The 16,786-nt window shown below is 34.6% G+C and overlaps 1 protein-coding gene across 1 annotated transcript; it reads left to right on the plus strand.

Annotated features, from left to right (window-relative positions):
• The first annotated feature begins 228 nt into the window (after nucleotides 1–228).
• On the plus strand, nucleotides 229–6,303 carry LOC128162244 (uncharacterized). The gene has a single exon (XM_052825412.1). It carries the CDS (start codon nucleotides 229–231, stop codon nucleotides 6,301–6,303), a length of 6,075 nt encoding a protein of 2,024 aa, XP_052681372.1.
• Nucleotides 6,304–16,786: the final 10,483 nt, after the last annotated feature.

Consider the following 16,786-nt stretch of genomic DNA (forward strand, 5'->3'; position numbering starts at 1 on the left):
AGCGTCGATATTTATACATACTCTGATATGAAGTGGCTTCAGTTTAACAAAGATGGGCATTATCATGAATTGCTTGAACAAAAGGAAGCAATTTATTTGTACCACAAACAACAGAACCATTATGATGTTGTTTTAAATGTGTCTGCAAGGGTGTCTGAAAAGGAACCTGTCATTCAAGAACGGTTTTGTAGGAGAGAGTATTCATTGCGCAAAAGAAATCGAACACGAATGAAAACAAAACGAAGTACTTCAGAATCCAAAGTGGCAGACTCAAATGAAAGACACAAGAATGCATTTAGGAAAAAATACAAAGAATGTGACGAGTTTCGTTTCAAGTTGTTGGAACAAAGGAAAAATATGTACTCTGATGCAGAGTTTAAGAAGAATGTACTGTTGAACAGGAAAGAAAGATATCACAATAATGTTGTTTATCGGTCTAACCTAATTCAACAAGGTGTTCAGAAATATGCGCTGGATTTTGAACACAGAAAGGAAGTTCAAACAGCAAGTAGAGAGAGAAGTAAAGCTAAGTACTCAACAGACTTGACTCATAGAAAGGAACAGAAAGAGAAGAGTGTAAAAAAATATAAGATGGATGCTCAGCATAGAGAACAGTTAAAACAAAAGGGCAAAGAAAAGTACTGGAAAGATCAGGAGCATCAGGAAATGAAGAAGAGAAAAAGCAAGGAAAAGTATAAGACAGACTTCGAGCATCGGAGTAACGTGAAGAAAGCAAGCACTGAGAAATACAGGACAGACTTGGAACATCAGGAAAGGGTAAAGCAGAGAAACAAGGATAAATATGCGACAGACTTTGAACATAAGGCTGTTGTAAAAGGAAGGGTATTGAAAAAATACAAAGAAGATGAAACTTACAGGATGAAAAACAAAGCTGCTAATGTTCTTAGATATAGTACAAATGAAACATTTAAAACAGATGTGCAAAGAAAAGCTGCAAAAAGATATCAAACTGATATCGAAGTTCAGTCCAAAATGAAGAAATTTAGTAGAACTAAGTACCAGCTATCAGAGGAAGTAAGAGAGAAGAAAAAGGCAGAAGTTGCACAAAACAGGACGGTGAAGCAAATGAACTTAGAACAGGATGAAGTCATCAGATCGTTTAAGAGAAATGCTATAGAGGGTCCGAATTATGTTTGCACTTGCTGCCATAGACTTTTGTTTAAAAAACAAGTCCAAGCATGTGAATATCAAATGTATCAAAAAAGTGAATCGGCAAAGTGTATTTCTGAAATCTGTTTGTTAGAGAAGTATTTGCATGAATGTTCTGAATCTTGTCCAGAGGGATGTACCAAATCATCATTATGGATCTGTTACACATGTCACAGGAAAATATTGAGTGGCAAAGCACCAGCTGAAGCTGCAGTCAACGGTATGATTCTGGAAGATATTCCACTTGAATTGTCTGAATTAAACAGTTTAGAGCAGCATTTAATTGCAATTCACATACCATTCATGAAAATTATGGCTCTTCCTCATGGTCAGCAGAAAAACATACATGGGCCCGTGATTTGTGTGCCATCAGATATGACTAAGGCGGCCAGTTTACCAATGCATCAAGATGAAAACTTGCTGTTACGTGTGAAACTTAAAAGGAAATTGAATTACAAAGGCTACTTTGAATATCAGTTTGTTAATACACAGAATGTCATGTCAGCCTTATCATACCTGAAGGAAAACAATCATTGGTACAAAGATGTGAAAATTGAATCGAAAGAAGGTCTCGTGAGTGATGAAGTTATGCCAGATGATGTAGTGAATACTAAAGATAATGCAGAAACTGAAGAAGAAATGGTTGCATTTGACAGTTGTTTACAACCAATTGATGTTGCACAGGAAGTCTTGGACCATTATTTTGATGATGTGTACAACATTGCACCAGGCGAAGGTAAGAACCCAGTTCGAATGTTACAGGAACCTGGAAACGAAGCCAAGGCGTTCCCTTGTCATTTTCCAAGTGGTCGGTTTTCCTGGAATGAAGAAAGATCAGAAAAGTTAACACTGTCTAGGTATTTCAACAATAGGTTAATGAACGCAGATAACAGATTTGCAAAGGATAGCAATTACATTTTCTTTAGCCAGTACATGTCTGAATTGAATCAAGTGATTGAAAAAACACAAATTTCAGTAAGAAAGTCTCTATCAAAATTTACTAATGGGAAACCAGTGACTTTGGACATGTTGCAAGATCCAACTACTCTCTCTAGTTTGTTGAGGCATGATGATGCTATTAGATTTATGCAACCGATAAGAGGAACACCTGCTTATTGGGCAACTGCTCAAAAGGACTTATTTGCAATGCTGCGACAGTTAGGAATCCCAACTTGGTTTTGTTCGTTTTCTGCAGCAGAGTATAGATGGAATGATGCTGTAAAAGTCATATTACAACAACAGAACGATGACAGAAACCCATATCAAATGGACTGGTCAGAAAAGAATGACGTTTTAAGGTCAAATCCAGTTACAGTGGCTCGAATGTTCGAACATAGATTTCAAATATTTCACAAGGAAGTCGTACTTTCCCCAGCTCAACCTATAGGAAAAGTAGTAGATTTTTTTCAAAGAGTTGAGTTTCAGCAGAGGGGATCCCCGCACATGCATTGTCTGTACTGGGTTGAAAATGCACCGAATATTGATTCCGATGGTGAAGAAGCAGTATGTAACTTCATTGACAGATATGTGACATGTGCTGTACCAACTGAAAGCTATGACGCAGAATTGAGAAAAAGTGTCTTGGAAGTGCAACAACATAGTAAGAAACATTCAAAATCTTGTAAAAAGAAGGGTACAGAATGTAGATTTAATTTCCCACGGCCTCCATCTCAAAAGACTTTCATTACTAATGCACAAGAGGAAGAAACTTCGGATGATTGTAATGAAGATTTAGAAACAAGGCTTAACAATGCGTATGCGAAGGACATATTAGTTAGTGTGTGGGATAAACTACAGAATGAACAAGAAGAAATCCTAACAACAGAAAAGTTATTTGACGACCTGTCACTAACTCAGGAACTGTACGAGGAAGCGCATAACATGTTATCATCTAAAAGGTCAGTTATTCTTAAACGCTGCCCAAATGAAGTGTGGACCAATCAATATAACACATGTTTGTTAAAATCGTGGGATGCTAATATGGACATTCAGTTTGTATTGGATCCATTCAGTTGTATTGTTTACATTGTGTCCTACATTTCAAAGTCAGAAAGGGAAATGGGCATGTTACTTAAACAAACAAAATTGGAGGCTGAAGAAGGAAATTATGACGCAAGACAGACAATGAAGAAAATCGGGTCAGCTTACTTGCATCACAGAGAAGTTAGTGCCCAGGAAGCTGTGTACAGAGTGTGTAACTTGAAGATGAAGGAATCTTCTAGAAAAGTTGTTTTTGTGCCCGTAGGCGATAACCCAGTGCGCTTAAGTAAGCCTCTGTCTTTGTTGAAGAGAAAACGTTCAAAAGATGAAGAGATGATTGATGATGAAGAAAACGAGAACGAAGTCTGGATGACAAATATCATTGAACGTTACATGAACCGGCCGGATAAGCCAATTTTTCATGATATGTGCCTTGCAGATTTCTGCTCAGAGTTCAGAGTGCTGGCTAAATCTCAAGTTCCTAAAACTGAAAATCAAAATGTGTTTGAATTACAGAATGGGAAGGGTTACGTACAACGAAGAACTAGGACACAACATGCTGTTGTAAGATACCCAAGGTTCAACGTTGAAAAAATGTCAGAAAAATATTATCAATCTCTTCTGCAACTTTTTCTCCCTTATTGGACAGAGACACAGTTGAAGCCACCAGGATTTGATTTATATGAAGATTTTTATCAAAATGGACACGTGAAAATCTCTGGCAGGAAACGTAAAGAATCAGTGAAGTCAATTGTGGATTTGAATCATTTAAAGTATGCAAAAAATGAAGATGTAATTGACAATGCTCAGGAAGCATATGAAATAAATGGTGAACCAGAAGATGCATGGTCTCGCATATGTCCGGAAACAGAGGTTCTTAGAAGGGAAGGTATAGCACTCAGAAACGTCAACAAGGTTCCACAGGAAGATAGTGTGGATGTTATACCGGATATTGAGAATGACACACATAATGCAGATGTCATGTATCATGTTCAACAAAACATGAATTCAAGAGAAGACATGATACATATCCTTCAGAATTTGAATGAAACGCAGAGGGAAATATTTTACATGGTGCGTGAATGGTGTTTAGCAAAGATTACGGGAGAGAAATGTGAACCCTTGCATTTATTTGTAACTGGAGGTGCAGGGACTGGTAAAAGTCATCTGATTAAAGCTATTCATTATGAAGCATCGCGTTTGCTTTCAAGAATAATGTCTGATCCAGAGAGGATATCAGTGCTTCTTGCCGCATTCACAGGAACGGCAGCTTTCAACATAGGCGGAAATACACTTCATCACTTGTTTTCATTAACAAAGTATCTTCCATTGCCTTATGAACCACTTGGAGAACAAAGTCTCAGTGAATTGAGAGTGAAGATAGGGGATCTGCAGATTCTTATAATTGACGAAATATCAATGGTGTACAAAAAACTTCTGTACTATATACACGAACGATTAGTGCAGATAAAGAAATGTAGGGAACCATTTGGTGGTGTCTGTGTTATAGCTGTTGGAGATTTTTATCAGCTTCCTCCAGTTAAGCAGCGAAAAGATGAAAGGCTTTACAAAGTGAATATGGCATATCCTATGGATTATTGGCTTGATTTATTTAAGGTCATTGAGTTAAAGGAGATTATGAGGCAAAGAGAGGATTTGTCTTTTGCTGGGGTTCTGAATTCCCTTCGTGTAAGACAGAAAGATGAACCATTGACACAAGAGCAAAGAACTATGTTAGAAGAATGTATCAGAGAAGGACCAGAAGATGTTCTTCATGTGTTTTCTACCAATGAAGAGGTAAACACATTCAATCTTACAATGTTAAAGAAAACTTGTGAAGATTTATTAGAAATCAATGCTAAAGATTACAAGAAGGACAAAACATCTGGAAAATTGATGCTGAAAAACAAACCTGTGTCAAAATCAAGAACTGATGGGCTTCCAAGTACCCTGATCTTATCCATCAAAGCAAGAGTGATGCTCACGAGAAATTGTAATGTTGAAGATGGTCTCGTGAATGGAGTAATGGGGCATGTTTGTCAGTTTGTTTTTGAAGAAAACAGTAATGCAGTTGTTAGAGCTGTAGGCGTTGTTTTCGATAATAAGGAAGTTGGAAAGAAGTCGGGACAAAAAACAAAGGATGGGAATGTAGTGTTAATAGAAAGAGTACAAGATGAGATAAAAGACAAGCTTACTACAGTGGTACGTCACCAGTTCCCAATTCGGTTATCTTGGGCATGCACGGCTCATAAGGTGCAAGGGATGACAACAAACAATGTAGTGGTGAATTTAGATAAAGCATTTGCCCCAGGCCAAGGGTATGTCGCATTGTCAAGGGTTACTTCTAAGGCTGGTTTATATATTGATACAGAAGATCAAAATCGATTACGGAGAAATGTTTATGCTGATCCAGAGGTGAAAACAGCTTTGAATGACATGGAAAAAGTAACTTTTGGTGATATTTCCCGGACTCTAAATTCCTATGGAAAGAATATAGTTCTGCATAATATACAGAGCTTAGGTAACCATTTTGGAGATCTGCAAAACGATGCTAGGTTCATTCAGGCTGATATCATTTGCTTAACAGAAACATGGTTAAGATCAGGGGAAAACACAGAAACGTTTGCTCTTCAAGGGTTTCAGTTTCATCATCTCCCTAGAAAAGAAGCATACGAGGAAAATACCTTATTAAATCAGAGTTTACGCATGTCAAAAGGTGGAGGTGTTGCTCTGTATTTGAAAGATAGTGAAAATTCTTATGATATTCTTTCACCGTCTCACATGAATATTGAAGGGATAGCTGTGAAATTATTAAAGGAAAATATGTTATTGTTAACTGTGTATCGGCCATGCACAGCAAAGATGGCAACATTCCTGCAGAATTTTCACAGAATTCTGGACTTCTTAAAAGCAAGAAATCAAAGCAGTATCATTGTGGGGGACTTTAACGAGGATGCCAAAACTAACGGTCCAATTCAAAGGTTTTTAAGAGATCAAAACTTCAGACAGCTTGTATCTTTTAACACCACTGAAGGAGGGACAATTTTGGATCATGTCTATGTATCCAGTTCTGTACAAATTGCCGGTCTTCATCGATTACCAACATATTATAGTTATCATGATGCTGTACTTCTCAAACTGATAGGTAATTAACCATGACGCCTCGTTTTTCAAGCAAACCAGATTATTGAACATACAGTTTAGTTGGTAGTTTTTATGCACCCGCTATGACGGACGATTACTGCCCTACATGAGGCAGAATAACGCAGTTTAAGGAAAATATGTCAGAAAATACATATCCTCTACTCTTTCATTAATCTTGGAAGTTATTTATGACCATCTGCAGATAGAAGAGTATTTTTTAAATTTGAATATTTTCCTTATTAAAATGAAATGGCAAATAATATTGTGGGCCATGAAAGTAGCAATTATTTTTTATCAGATTGAAACATCAAAATGTCAAAAATCAGTTTAGACGATTGTCTACAATGAAACAAAGAAAACACAAACAGATTATGAATAACCTATATATGCCCATATAAATGAAATATTTAAGATATGTGACCTTAATGAATATACCGTAAAGGTCCAAGCAACGTTTCACAAAACCGTTGTAAATTGTACGCAGTCTTATGCAATAGAACGTATATAGTCTTGGATAAACTTATCCTGTGATGAAGATCCACTAGATAATCAATTGATTTATGACCATTAATCAATTGACCATTATGATTTTATATGTGCTGTAGTTTGTATATACTGTTAGACCAGTAGTGTAGTCCTTTATAATATACAGTACTTGGCCTATAAATTTGTGTCTTTTTATATCATTATGTACATTTTGAAAAGATATTGTGAGCTTACTATGTTGACTATTTTGTAGTCCTAAATATGAGGTTTTTTTTACCATATTGTCCCTGCAGCAAAGATCAATGCTATTATCATCGATTGCGTTTGAAATGTTTGACCATACTGTAGATTTGGGTAAGATTCAAAGATTTAGCTATATTGACCATTGCGTATTTCTTATACAGTGTAATATGTTTAACATTTATAAACATTCATTACACGCTGTTGATATCCAGTAAGGTAATCTCTTTGAACTTTGTGTAGTATTCTAAACATACATAATGTTCTGCGACTGTTCATGATGTAAAGATGTGTAGGTACTTTGACGATTATGTGGTCCTTTATACAGAATGAAATTGAGTTTTCCAATGCTGTAAATATTCTACATTTTAGAAACTCGTATAGTGATATATAGTTTACCAATAAATATATTTTGAATTTGTGAGCATACTGTATATTCTGAAAATATAGCCCAAAATACATGTATAACATTTTAATTGATTACTAAACTGTACATTCGGGTTAAATCCAGTAAATGAGTAATTTTAACATCGTGTACTCCTGTGTAATATACAATATTTTTTTTTAATTTCGACTGTACAGTACATGCTGTAAAGATGCCGAGAGTAAGGTATTTTGATCAATATGTTCTGATACAATATATTGTTTAACATTTATGAGACGCTGTAACAATCTTATGTTTGAGAAAGGTGAAGTTTTATAGGTGAATTAAAAGTATTAAAATTTGATATATATGCTAAAGAAATTTATAAATGTAGCTCTTTTGACTACTGACCAGTCCTAAGTAATTTTGTGACAAAACACTATTATCCTGTAGTAAATCAACCACATCTTTATAGATATAATTATGTTTACTTCCTCTTCAAAATGATTTTAGTTGTATGATAGCTCTCGATATAATTCTCTTGCTAAATTGTTCAAGATCCTCTTAAGTTGGTCAGTTAATGGTTGCGTTGTCTAATTCTGAACCCGATAATTAAAATTCCGTTTGCAGAAATTAACGAATATGAGGTTTGAATTGTAATAACATATCAGAAAGGTATCCTTCTAGTTTTACTAAAAGAAGAAATTTGGATTTTTTTGGACGTGTGGTAAAATGTTTATGCCAGATAAGTTTACATTATAAAAACATTTTCTGATTTTATAATAGTGTATGCTAGAAATCTGAAAGATTTTTTCCCAATTATATCATAGTATACAAGTTCAGGCGAAACATAAAAAAAAGTTTGCTGTTTAATCTAAAATCAAAATCATATTTAAGTATTATAGACCTAAAATTAGGACAAATAAACTGCATGAAAAATACTTGAGAGGAACAGCTGTGTAAATCATTTAATGACGTAGAGTTTTATCTCTTATCTTGTCCCTTTGTTGATGTAATTACATTAATGTTGATTATCTATTTAGTTCTTATTAAAAAAAATTATTTTACAAAATACTGTAACAGTCGGAAAAATATACACCCTGCTCAAAATCCTACTTCCACCTCCCCGCGGTGAGCAGGGGGCAACGGACATTGTCCGGCGAACGGAAGAGGTTTAAAAAATTACCTAACAGTAATATTTTTAAAAAAGAATTAACGACAGAGGGAAGGGGTTCGAACGCATAAATGATTACCTTTATTCAATTTGTAGTACTTTTACATTTGATAAATGTATCAGATATAAGGTTACAGGTATCATTGTTCATTAGGGACCATGTCCGTTTCTTTCGTGGATAACTCTTGCCCACGAATTAAAATCCCAACGTACGTATATACAAGCATTTGTTTAATAATTATCAAAATTATATCGAACTTGCTAGCAACAAAATAACGTTCCCACGATTCCAAAAAAATTGTCTATCCTCGTACATTGATTCCCCCCCCCCCCCCACGAATAATAATTATTCCGTAGTGTTTTTACATCTACCAAGTATGATTCACTCTATTTATTACAAAAAGTTATAGTTTATTCATAGCTCAATATTTACACTTGCAAATGTTTCCCGTATATAACACTGCGCAATCCGCTTTTATTCATGCATGTCATCACTATGGGTCAAAATAAGGTCAAAATAGCGCATGAATAATCTAGGTCACTACTTTTTCTATGTGCTCAAACTAACCAACTTGTGCTGAAACACAACTATTAGATATCGTAATGAAAACATAATTCAGGCTTAAAAAATTACCGTATATGTATTTCGTTATACGAAGTTTTATTTATCAATTTTCTTATACAAAATAAAACATTGATTGCGGGGGATACATTATTCATGTAAACAAAATCCTTTTAAAGCTGCTTGGTCCGATTTTACATCAAATTTTATACTCGCTTTTAAACGATGGCTATGCCTAGTATATGTATAAAAATAGACATTACAGTAGTTTTACCCGTCAATTATGCCAAATTTCAATGAAGAAAAATACGTACAAAATTTGCTAACAAAACAAAACGACATTAAAAGGTGCCGCGTTATTTCGCCTCATGTTAAATTTCACCCCTGACTACGAGACGGGTATGGTTGTATTACGAATTTGACATCGCTTTAAATAAAGGTCGAAATAATCAGACAAATTACAAATAAACATGTGTACGTTTTGTTAGCCAATATTTCTAAAGTCTGCTTTCTTTACAATCGATGCATAGCATGTGGGTCGAATAGCCCCAATCATTCGGGGGACGAAATTATGCAGTTTCCTTTTCTAAACATTCCCGTGATGCATTTTGGTTTGTTTTTTCGTTTGCCCAAAGAGAAATTATTTTTATTTACTTTGAATATTTCTAACTTTGAAAGGAGACTGATTCTGCTGGTGTAAATAGGGGAAACTTTATAACTTTTTAAGATAAATGATTTGTATGAAAAAAATGTTGATACTGTAATTACAAAAAAATCGGACCAAGCAGCTTTAATACCTATCAATAAGCCGCTAAATATAGGGAAAGATAAAGATTTATACCCTATCTATATATAAATACACCTGGTGTATTTATACATAGATAGGGTATATATCTTTCTCTTCCCCTAAATTTAGCGGCTTATTGATAGAAATTCAGAGGCATGTAATGTTAGATAGGCATGTAAACAGAATACTGTTTATGGATAGACATTGTAAATGTAACGGGGCGTTCTTAGAATTACAATCGCAATTTGTGAAAGGAGTTGATTCAGTTAAAATTCATTTTTTATATTATTACAAGCTTCCATCAGAATCGCAAACGCAATATCACAGACCTTTCGTGTTTAGTCCATTCACGGATCACGGTCAAATTTCACTCCTTGAGCTTCTCTGTCCGTTTTGTCCCGATAAAAGAACTCAGAAGTTAGAAGAGATTTCCTTTACAATGTCGGAGGAAAAGCATAACATCTTGAATCTGCTTCTGCGATAGAATTTCCTCTAAATTGTTTAAGTAGACTCTGACTCAACCCAACTTAACTCTGACTGACCCAATCCCTTTTTTTCAAATTTCCAATTGCGCTGCGACAGAAGTGGTACTATTCCGTCAATTGCAAGCTGCAATCGTTTTCTTGTTTTCAATTGTTTAAGTAAATTTTCCTTTCTGTTTGATTTTATTAAAATAAAAAAGTGTTTTTTGTACAGAGTAGTGTCATATTTATTTATCATGATAATCAAATACTTGCAACATTGCTTCACTAATTTAATTACGTCATTATAATCAAAGAAACACTAAAAAGAAAGTTTAGAGTATTGTAATTGTCATAATTTGCAGCAAATGTTAATATAAGAAATAAGGTATTATATTTGGATATATAAAAATTGGGATATAAATACGGGTTGGTACTTGATCAAATCGTTCTTGTAGCCCTTCGGGCTTTATAGGATTTGATCACGTGACCAACCCGTATTTATATCCCGGTATGCATGATACCTTTATTGTTATATAGAAACAGATGCAATTGAAATGATTATCGATTGGTCGAAGCCTAAAACGACCAAAAAGAAGTTTCATTTATCTAACATACTGATTTACAGTTAACAGTAAATAAATTAATTTCATTTGTTATTTACAATTAATTTATTAATTTGATAGAAGAAAAACGTAGTATATCAATAGAATACTTTCTTTAATGATTCATGCAGGTTACGAAGGTAACGATCGTTGCAGGAAAAAAAAATACATAATCCGCGAACACGGTGTTTATGCAATGTCGTCCCCTCCATATCCTGCAGGAATCATAAAGTAAAGCATTGAATTGCTCATATAATCTCAATTTAAAAATGGAGGCATAAGACACGAGATCTTGGTTTCATTCCAAATCTATTCAAGAAAGATACCATTAGACGCAAACTTGCAAGCGCAACTTGGATAATTTATTATAAGGTCCGTCTAAGCTCATTTTAACACGATTTAACGAAGTTTAAAAAAGGAAATGAAAGTCCATCTCATCAATTCCAGAAAGATGCCATCGGATACAGAATTGTAAGTGCTTATAACATATATGCTATTTTTAAATCTAACTTACGTCAATTTTATACGATTTGAATGAGATTAGAATATCATCGAATTAATTCAGGAAAGATATTATTAGACGCAGAATTGAAAGAACAATTGAGATATCATATTTTAAACTCTGTCTTAACTCATTAAACCACGATTTGTTAAGTTTTAACATTTTTAAAAATATTAAATTCCATCTAATCAATTCCAGGAAGAGGTCATCAGACACAGAATTGCAAGCGCAACTTACAACCTGTGTACTGTGTAAATTTCCATTCCCTGTAAAGACAATACGCACCGTTTGATCTTGGGAATTTCTTCCAAATTGTTTCATCCTCTGCATACTAGTATTTGACAGACAATAAGAATGGTGCCCGGGGTCCGAGGTACATGTATTCGAAATTTCATTAGGATTGAGTGAAGGGCTCGGAAGTTAGAATTGTTTACAATACGTGTCAACGCCAGTTGAAACTCAAATGCCAAAAAATTCACAACTCTGATAAAAATGAACGAATTAGTCAGGTTAATAGCACAATAATCTAGAATGGTACTAGGTTCAAAGTAAAGATCAAGATTAGACGGTTTTGTGAATCGGGAAGGGGGGGGGGTGGTTACTTCTTTATTAAACGTAAAATATCAAATAATAAATATTACATATTACACAAATACTAAATGAAATACATATGTTAGAACAATGTATAAGCGTTGTAACAAAGATCGTTTTAATTCAGCATGGATATATGCCTGAGGATCTCAATACACATATACGGGGGAAATCGCTATTATATAAGTTTTTTCAAAAAATTATAACGAAAAAGAACAGAATCCATTTTTTAACAATAAAAACCTATATCTGAGCACATAAGAAGAGGAAAAAAATTCCGGCACTCGGGGCTTGAACCCGGGTCGCCTGGGCACATGTCCACGACTCTAACGACCGAGCTACTCGGACTCTCGCTTCAGGACTTTGATGCCTAATATCTCGAGAACGCGTTGATCGATTTTTTAAAAAATTGCATATTCTTAATCAGTGTCAGAGTCACTATCACCTGTAAAAAAATTTAAGAAAAATATTATAAAATAAAAAAGTCGAAAAATTCAATTTTTTAAATTTCCTTCCGGTGACGACCGGAAGTGACGGCGGACATTTTTTAGACTATAGTGCACCAGAAAAACGCTACATCTATCATCGCTGAAAGTTTCAGACATATATCTTCAGTCGTTTTTGAGAAACGTCGCAGACAAATTTGACTTTAAAAAAATCGTTTAATGACGATAATTTGCGACCGGAACTGAAATTTTGAAAACTGTCACGGCGGTACAAACTTCAGATGACGAGGCATCATCCCTGAAAATTTGACTGAAATCGGGCGAGCCATCTCCGAGAAATCGCCTGCACAAAATCGGTAAGAAGAAAAAAAAAGAATAAGAATAATAAGAAAAGTGAAAAAGAAACAATAGAATAATAGAAGGGTCTTCCGCTGAAGACGGAAGACCCTAATAATAATAAGAAAAGTGAAAAAGAAACCGAAGAATAATAGAAGGGTCTTCCGCTGAAGACGGAAGACCCTAATAATAATAAGAAATCGTACGAAAACTATAAGGTCTTCCGTTGGAAACGGAAGACCTTAATAACTAGATTCGATCTCGTTGCGAGCAACTTATCAATTCAAAGATAAAATCGTAGATCTAAGCGAAAAAAAGGGGAAAAAAAATTGCGGTACTCGAGGCTTGAAGCCGGGTCGCCTGGGCCATGTCCACGACTATATCGACTGAGCTACTCGGACTCTCGCTTTAGGAATTTGACGCCTAATTTCTCGAGAATGCCTGAATCGATTATAAAACAAATTACATATTCTAAATCAGTAAGAGGGTCACTATCGGGTGTAAAAATTTGAGAAAAAAAATATTCAAAAATAAAAAAGTTGAAAAATTCAATTTTTCAAATTTCCTTCCGGTGACGACCGGAAGTGACGGCTGACATTCTCTTGACCGAGGTGCACCAGAAAAACGATAGATCTATCATCTCTGAAAGTTTCAGCCCTATATCTTTACTCGTTTTTTAGAAACCTGAGAGACAAAATTGACTTTAAAAAATCGTTAAACGGCGATAACCTGCGACCGGAAGTAAATTTTAAAAAAATGTCACGGGGGTACAAACTTCAGATGGCGAGGCATCATCAGTGAAAATTTGAAGGAAATCGAATCAGCCATTTCCGAGAAATCGCCTGCACAAAATGTGTAAGGAAAAAAATAATAATAATAACTAGATTCGATCTCGTTGCGAGCAACGAGTGGGTCTTCCGTCCAATTTTTGAATAGATAAGATTAAACTTATCAATTCAAAGATAAAATCGTTGATCTAAGCGAAAAAAATAAAAAAAAAAATTTGCGGCAGTCGAGGCTTGAACCCGGGTCGCCTGGGCCATGTCCACGACTATAACGACTGAGCTACTCGGACTCCGCTTCAGGACTTTGACGCTTAATTTCTCGAGAACGCCTTGATCGATTTTGAAACAAATTACATATTCTGAATCAGTAAAAGGGTCACTATCATCTTATTGGAAAAAATATATAAAAATAAAAAGTTGAAAATTTTCATTTTTTAATTTTGCTTCCGGTGACGACCGGAAGTGAGGGCGAACATTCTCTATACCGAGGTGCACCAGGAAATCGATAGATCTATCATCTCTGAAATTCTCAGCTCTCTATCTTTGCTCGTTTTTGAAAAACCTGAGCGACAAAATTGACTTTTTAAAATCGTAAACGGACGATAACTTCCGACCGGAAGTGAATTTTGAAAATCTGTTTCAGCGGTATAAATTTCAGATAACGAGGCTTCAGTCCTGAAAATTTGAGAGAAATCGATCGTCCCATCTCTGAGAAATCGCCTGCACAAAATTTGTAAGACAAAAAAAGAATAATAACTAGAGCAAAGCTCGTTGCAAAGCAACGAGTGGGTCTTCCTTTAATGTCCGAAGTAAAGCTGGAAGTTCCTGTTAGAGGCAGAGCTCTTAAACCAATAACAAGAGTAGCTAAAATAAAAAGATGAAAAAAATCGAATTATTCCTGGTACGACTTAACAAAATCCGAATGATTTTAGGTACGACTAAACGAAAACCTTTCCGATTTCAAGAACGACTTAACAAAAAAATTAGAATGTGTTCAAGTACGACTTAACAATTATTTTTGGTACGAGTTAACTTTACTTTGAACATTACGCTATTTTTTAAACCAAGGACGCGGAATCAAAATTTCCGGAAAAATCAATTTTTAAACCCCGATATCTCTGTAATGCATCGTCCGATTTTAAAATGGCTTTCAGTGTTAGATTCAGCTTGATAAGCTCTACAAAACACATATTCATTTTTGATTTGATCAGAAAAATCATTTTTTCGAAAAATTTGTTTCACTTCCGGTTTCGACCGGAAGTGACGGATTTTTATTTCCAGCCTTATTACAGAGGTAAATCGACCAAATCATAACCATTGAAAATTTCAAGTCTTTATCTTAAAGCGTTTTTGAGAAACGCCGCGGACAAAATGACTTTTTGAAAATTTTAAAAATGACGTCACGTAAAAACAGAAGTGACGTTGTGTAGAAAACTTTAACATCTTTGAGGGCTTATAGTTTCACATTGTCTCTAAAAATTTCATCAAAATCGGTTGGAAACTTTTTGAGTTATAAAGCCAAGAAGGAGTCAGAAAAAAAAAGAAAAAGTATAATAATAACTAGAGCAAAGCTCGTTGCAAAGCAACGAGTGGGTCTTCCGTTAATGTCGAAAGTAAAGGTGGAAGTTCTTGTAAGAAGCAGAGCTCTTAAACCAACAACAATAGTAACTAAAATAAAAAGATGAAAAAAAATCGAATTATTCCTGGTACGACTTAACAAAATCCGAATTATTTCAAGTACGACTTAACAAAAATCTTTCCAATTTCAAGAACGACTTAACAAAAAAATCCGAATGTGTTACAGTACGACTGAACAATTATTTTTCGTACGAATTAATTTTACTTTGATTATAACGCTATTTTTTAAACCAAGGACGCGGAATCAAAATTTCCGGAAAAATCAATTTTTAAACCCCAATATCTCTGTAATGCATCGTCTGATTTTAAAACGGCTTTCAGTGTTAGACTCAGCTTAATAAGCTCTACAAAACACATATTCATTTTTGATTTGATCAGGAAATTCATTTTTTTGAAAAATTTGTTTTACCTCCGGTTTCGACCGGAAGTGACAGATTTTTATATCGAGCCTTATTACAGAGGTAAATCGACCAAATCATAGCCATTGAAAATTTCAAGCCTCTATCTTAAAGTGTTTTTGAGAAACGCCGCGGACAAAATGACTTTTTGAAATTTTAAAAAATGACGTTACGTCAAAACGGAAGTGACGTTGTAAGTAAAACTTTAACATCTTTGAGGGATAATAGTTACACATTATCTCTGAAAATTTCATTAAAATCGGTTGGAAACTTTTTGAGTTATAAAGCCGAGAAGGAGTCAGAAAAAAAAAGAAAAAGTATAATAATAACTAGAGCAAAGCTCGTTGCAAAGCAACGAGTGGGTCTTCCGTTAATGTCGGAAGTAAAGCTGGAAGTTCCTGTAAGAAGCAGAGCTCTTAAACCAATAACAAGAGTAACTAAAATGAAAAGATAAAAAAATCGAATTATTCCTGGTACGACTTAACAAAATACGAATGATTTTAAGTACGACTTAACAAACACCTTTCCGATTTCAAGAACAACTTAACAAAAAAAATCCGAATTGTTCAAGTACGACTTAACAATTATTTTTGGTACGAGTTAATATTACTTTGAACATTACGCTATTTTTTAAACCAAGGACGCGGAATCAAAATTTCCGGAAAAATCAATTTTTAAACCCCGATATCTCTGTAATGCATCGTCCGATTTTAAAACAGCTTTCAGTGTTTGATTCAGCTAATTAAGCTCTACAAAACACATATTCATTTTTCATTTGATCAGAAAATTCATTTTTTCGAAAAATTTGTTTCACTTCCGGTTTCGACCGGAAGTGACAGATTTTCATTTCCAGCCTTATTACAGAGGTAAATCGACCAAATCATCACCATTGAAATTTTCAAGCCTCTTTCTTAAAGCGTTTTTGAGAAAAGTCCGGGACAAAATGACTTTTTGAAATTTTTAAAAATGACGTCACGTCAAAACGGAGGGGACGTTCTTTATAAAACTTTAACATTTTTGAGGGACGCCAACTTGCAAGCATCTCTGAAAATTTCATCAAAATCGGTTAAAAACTTTTTGAGTTATGAAGCAAAAAAGGAGTCAGAAGAAAAGAAAA

Source organism: Crassostrea angulata, chromosome 9, assembly GCF_025612915.1.
Source record: "Crassostrea angulata isolate pt1a10 chromosome 9, ASM2561291v2, whole genome shotgun sequence".
Taxonomy (NCBI): Eukaryota; Metazoa; Mollusca; class Bivalvia; order Ostreida; family Ostreidae; genus Magallana; species Magallana angulata.

What these genes read in the sequence shown, in the direction of transcription:
- LOC128162244 (XM_052825412.1), top strand. Translation starts at nt 229, where the DNA reads ATGAAAACAAAACGAAGTACTTCAGAATCCAAAGTGGCAGACTCAAAT.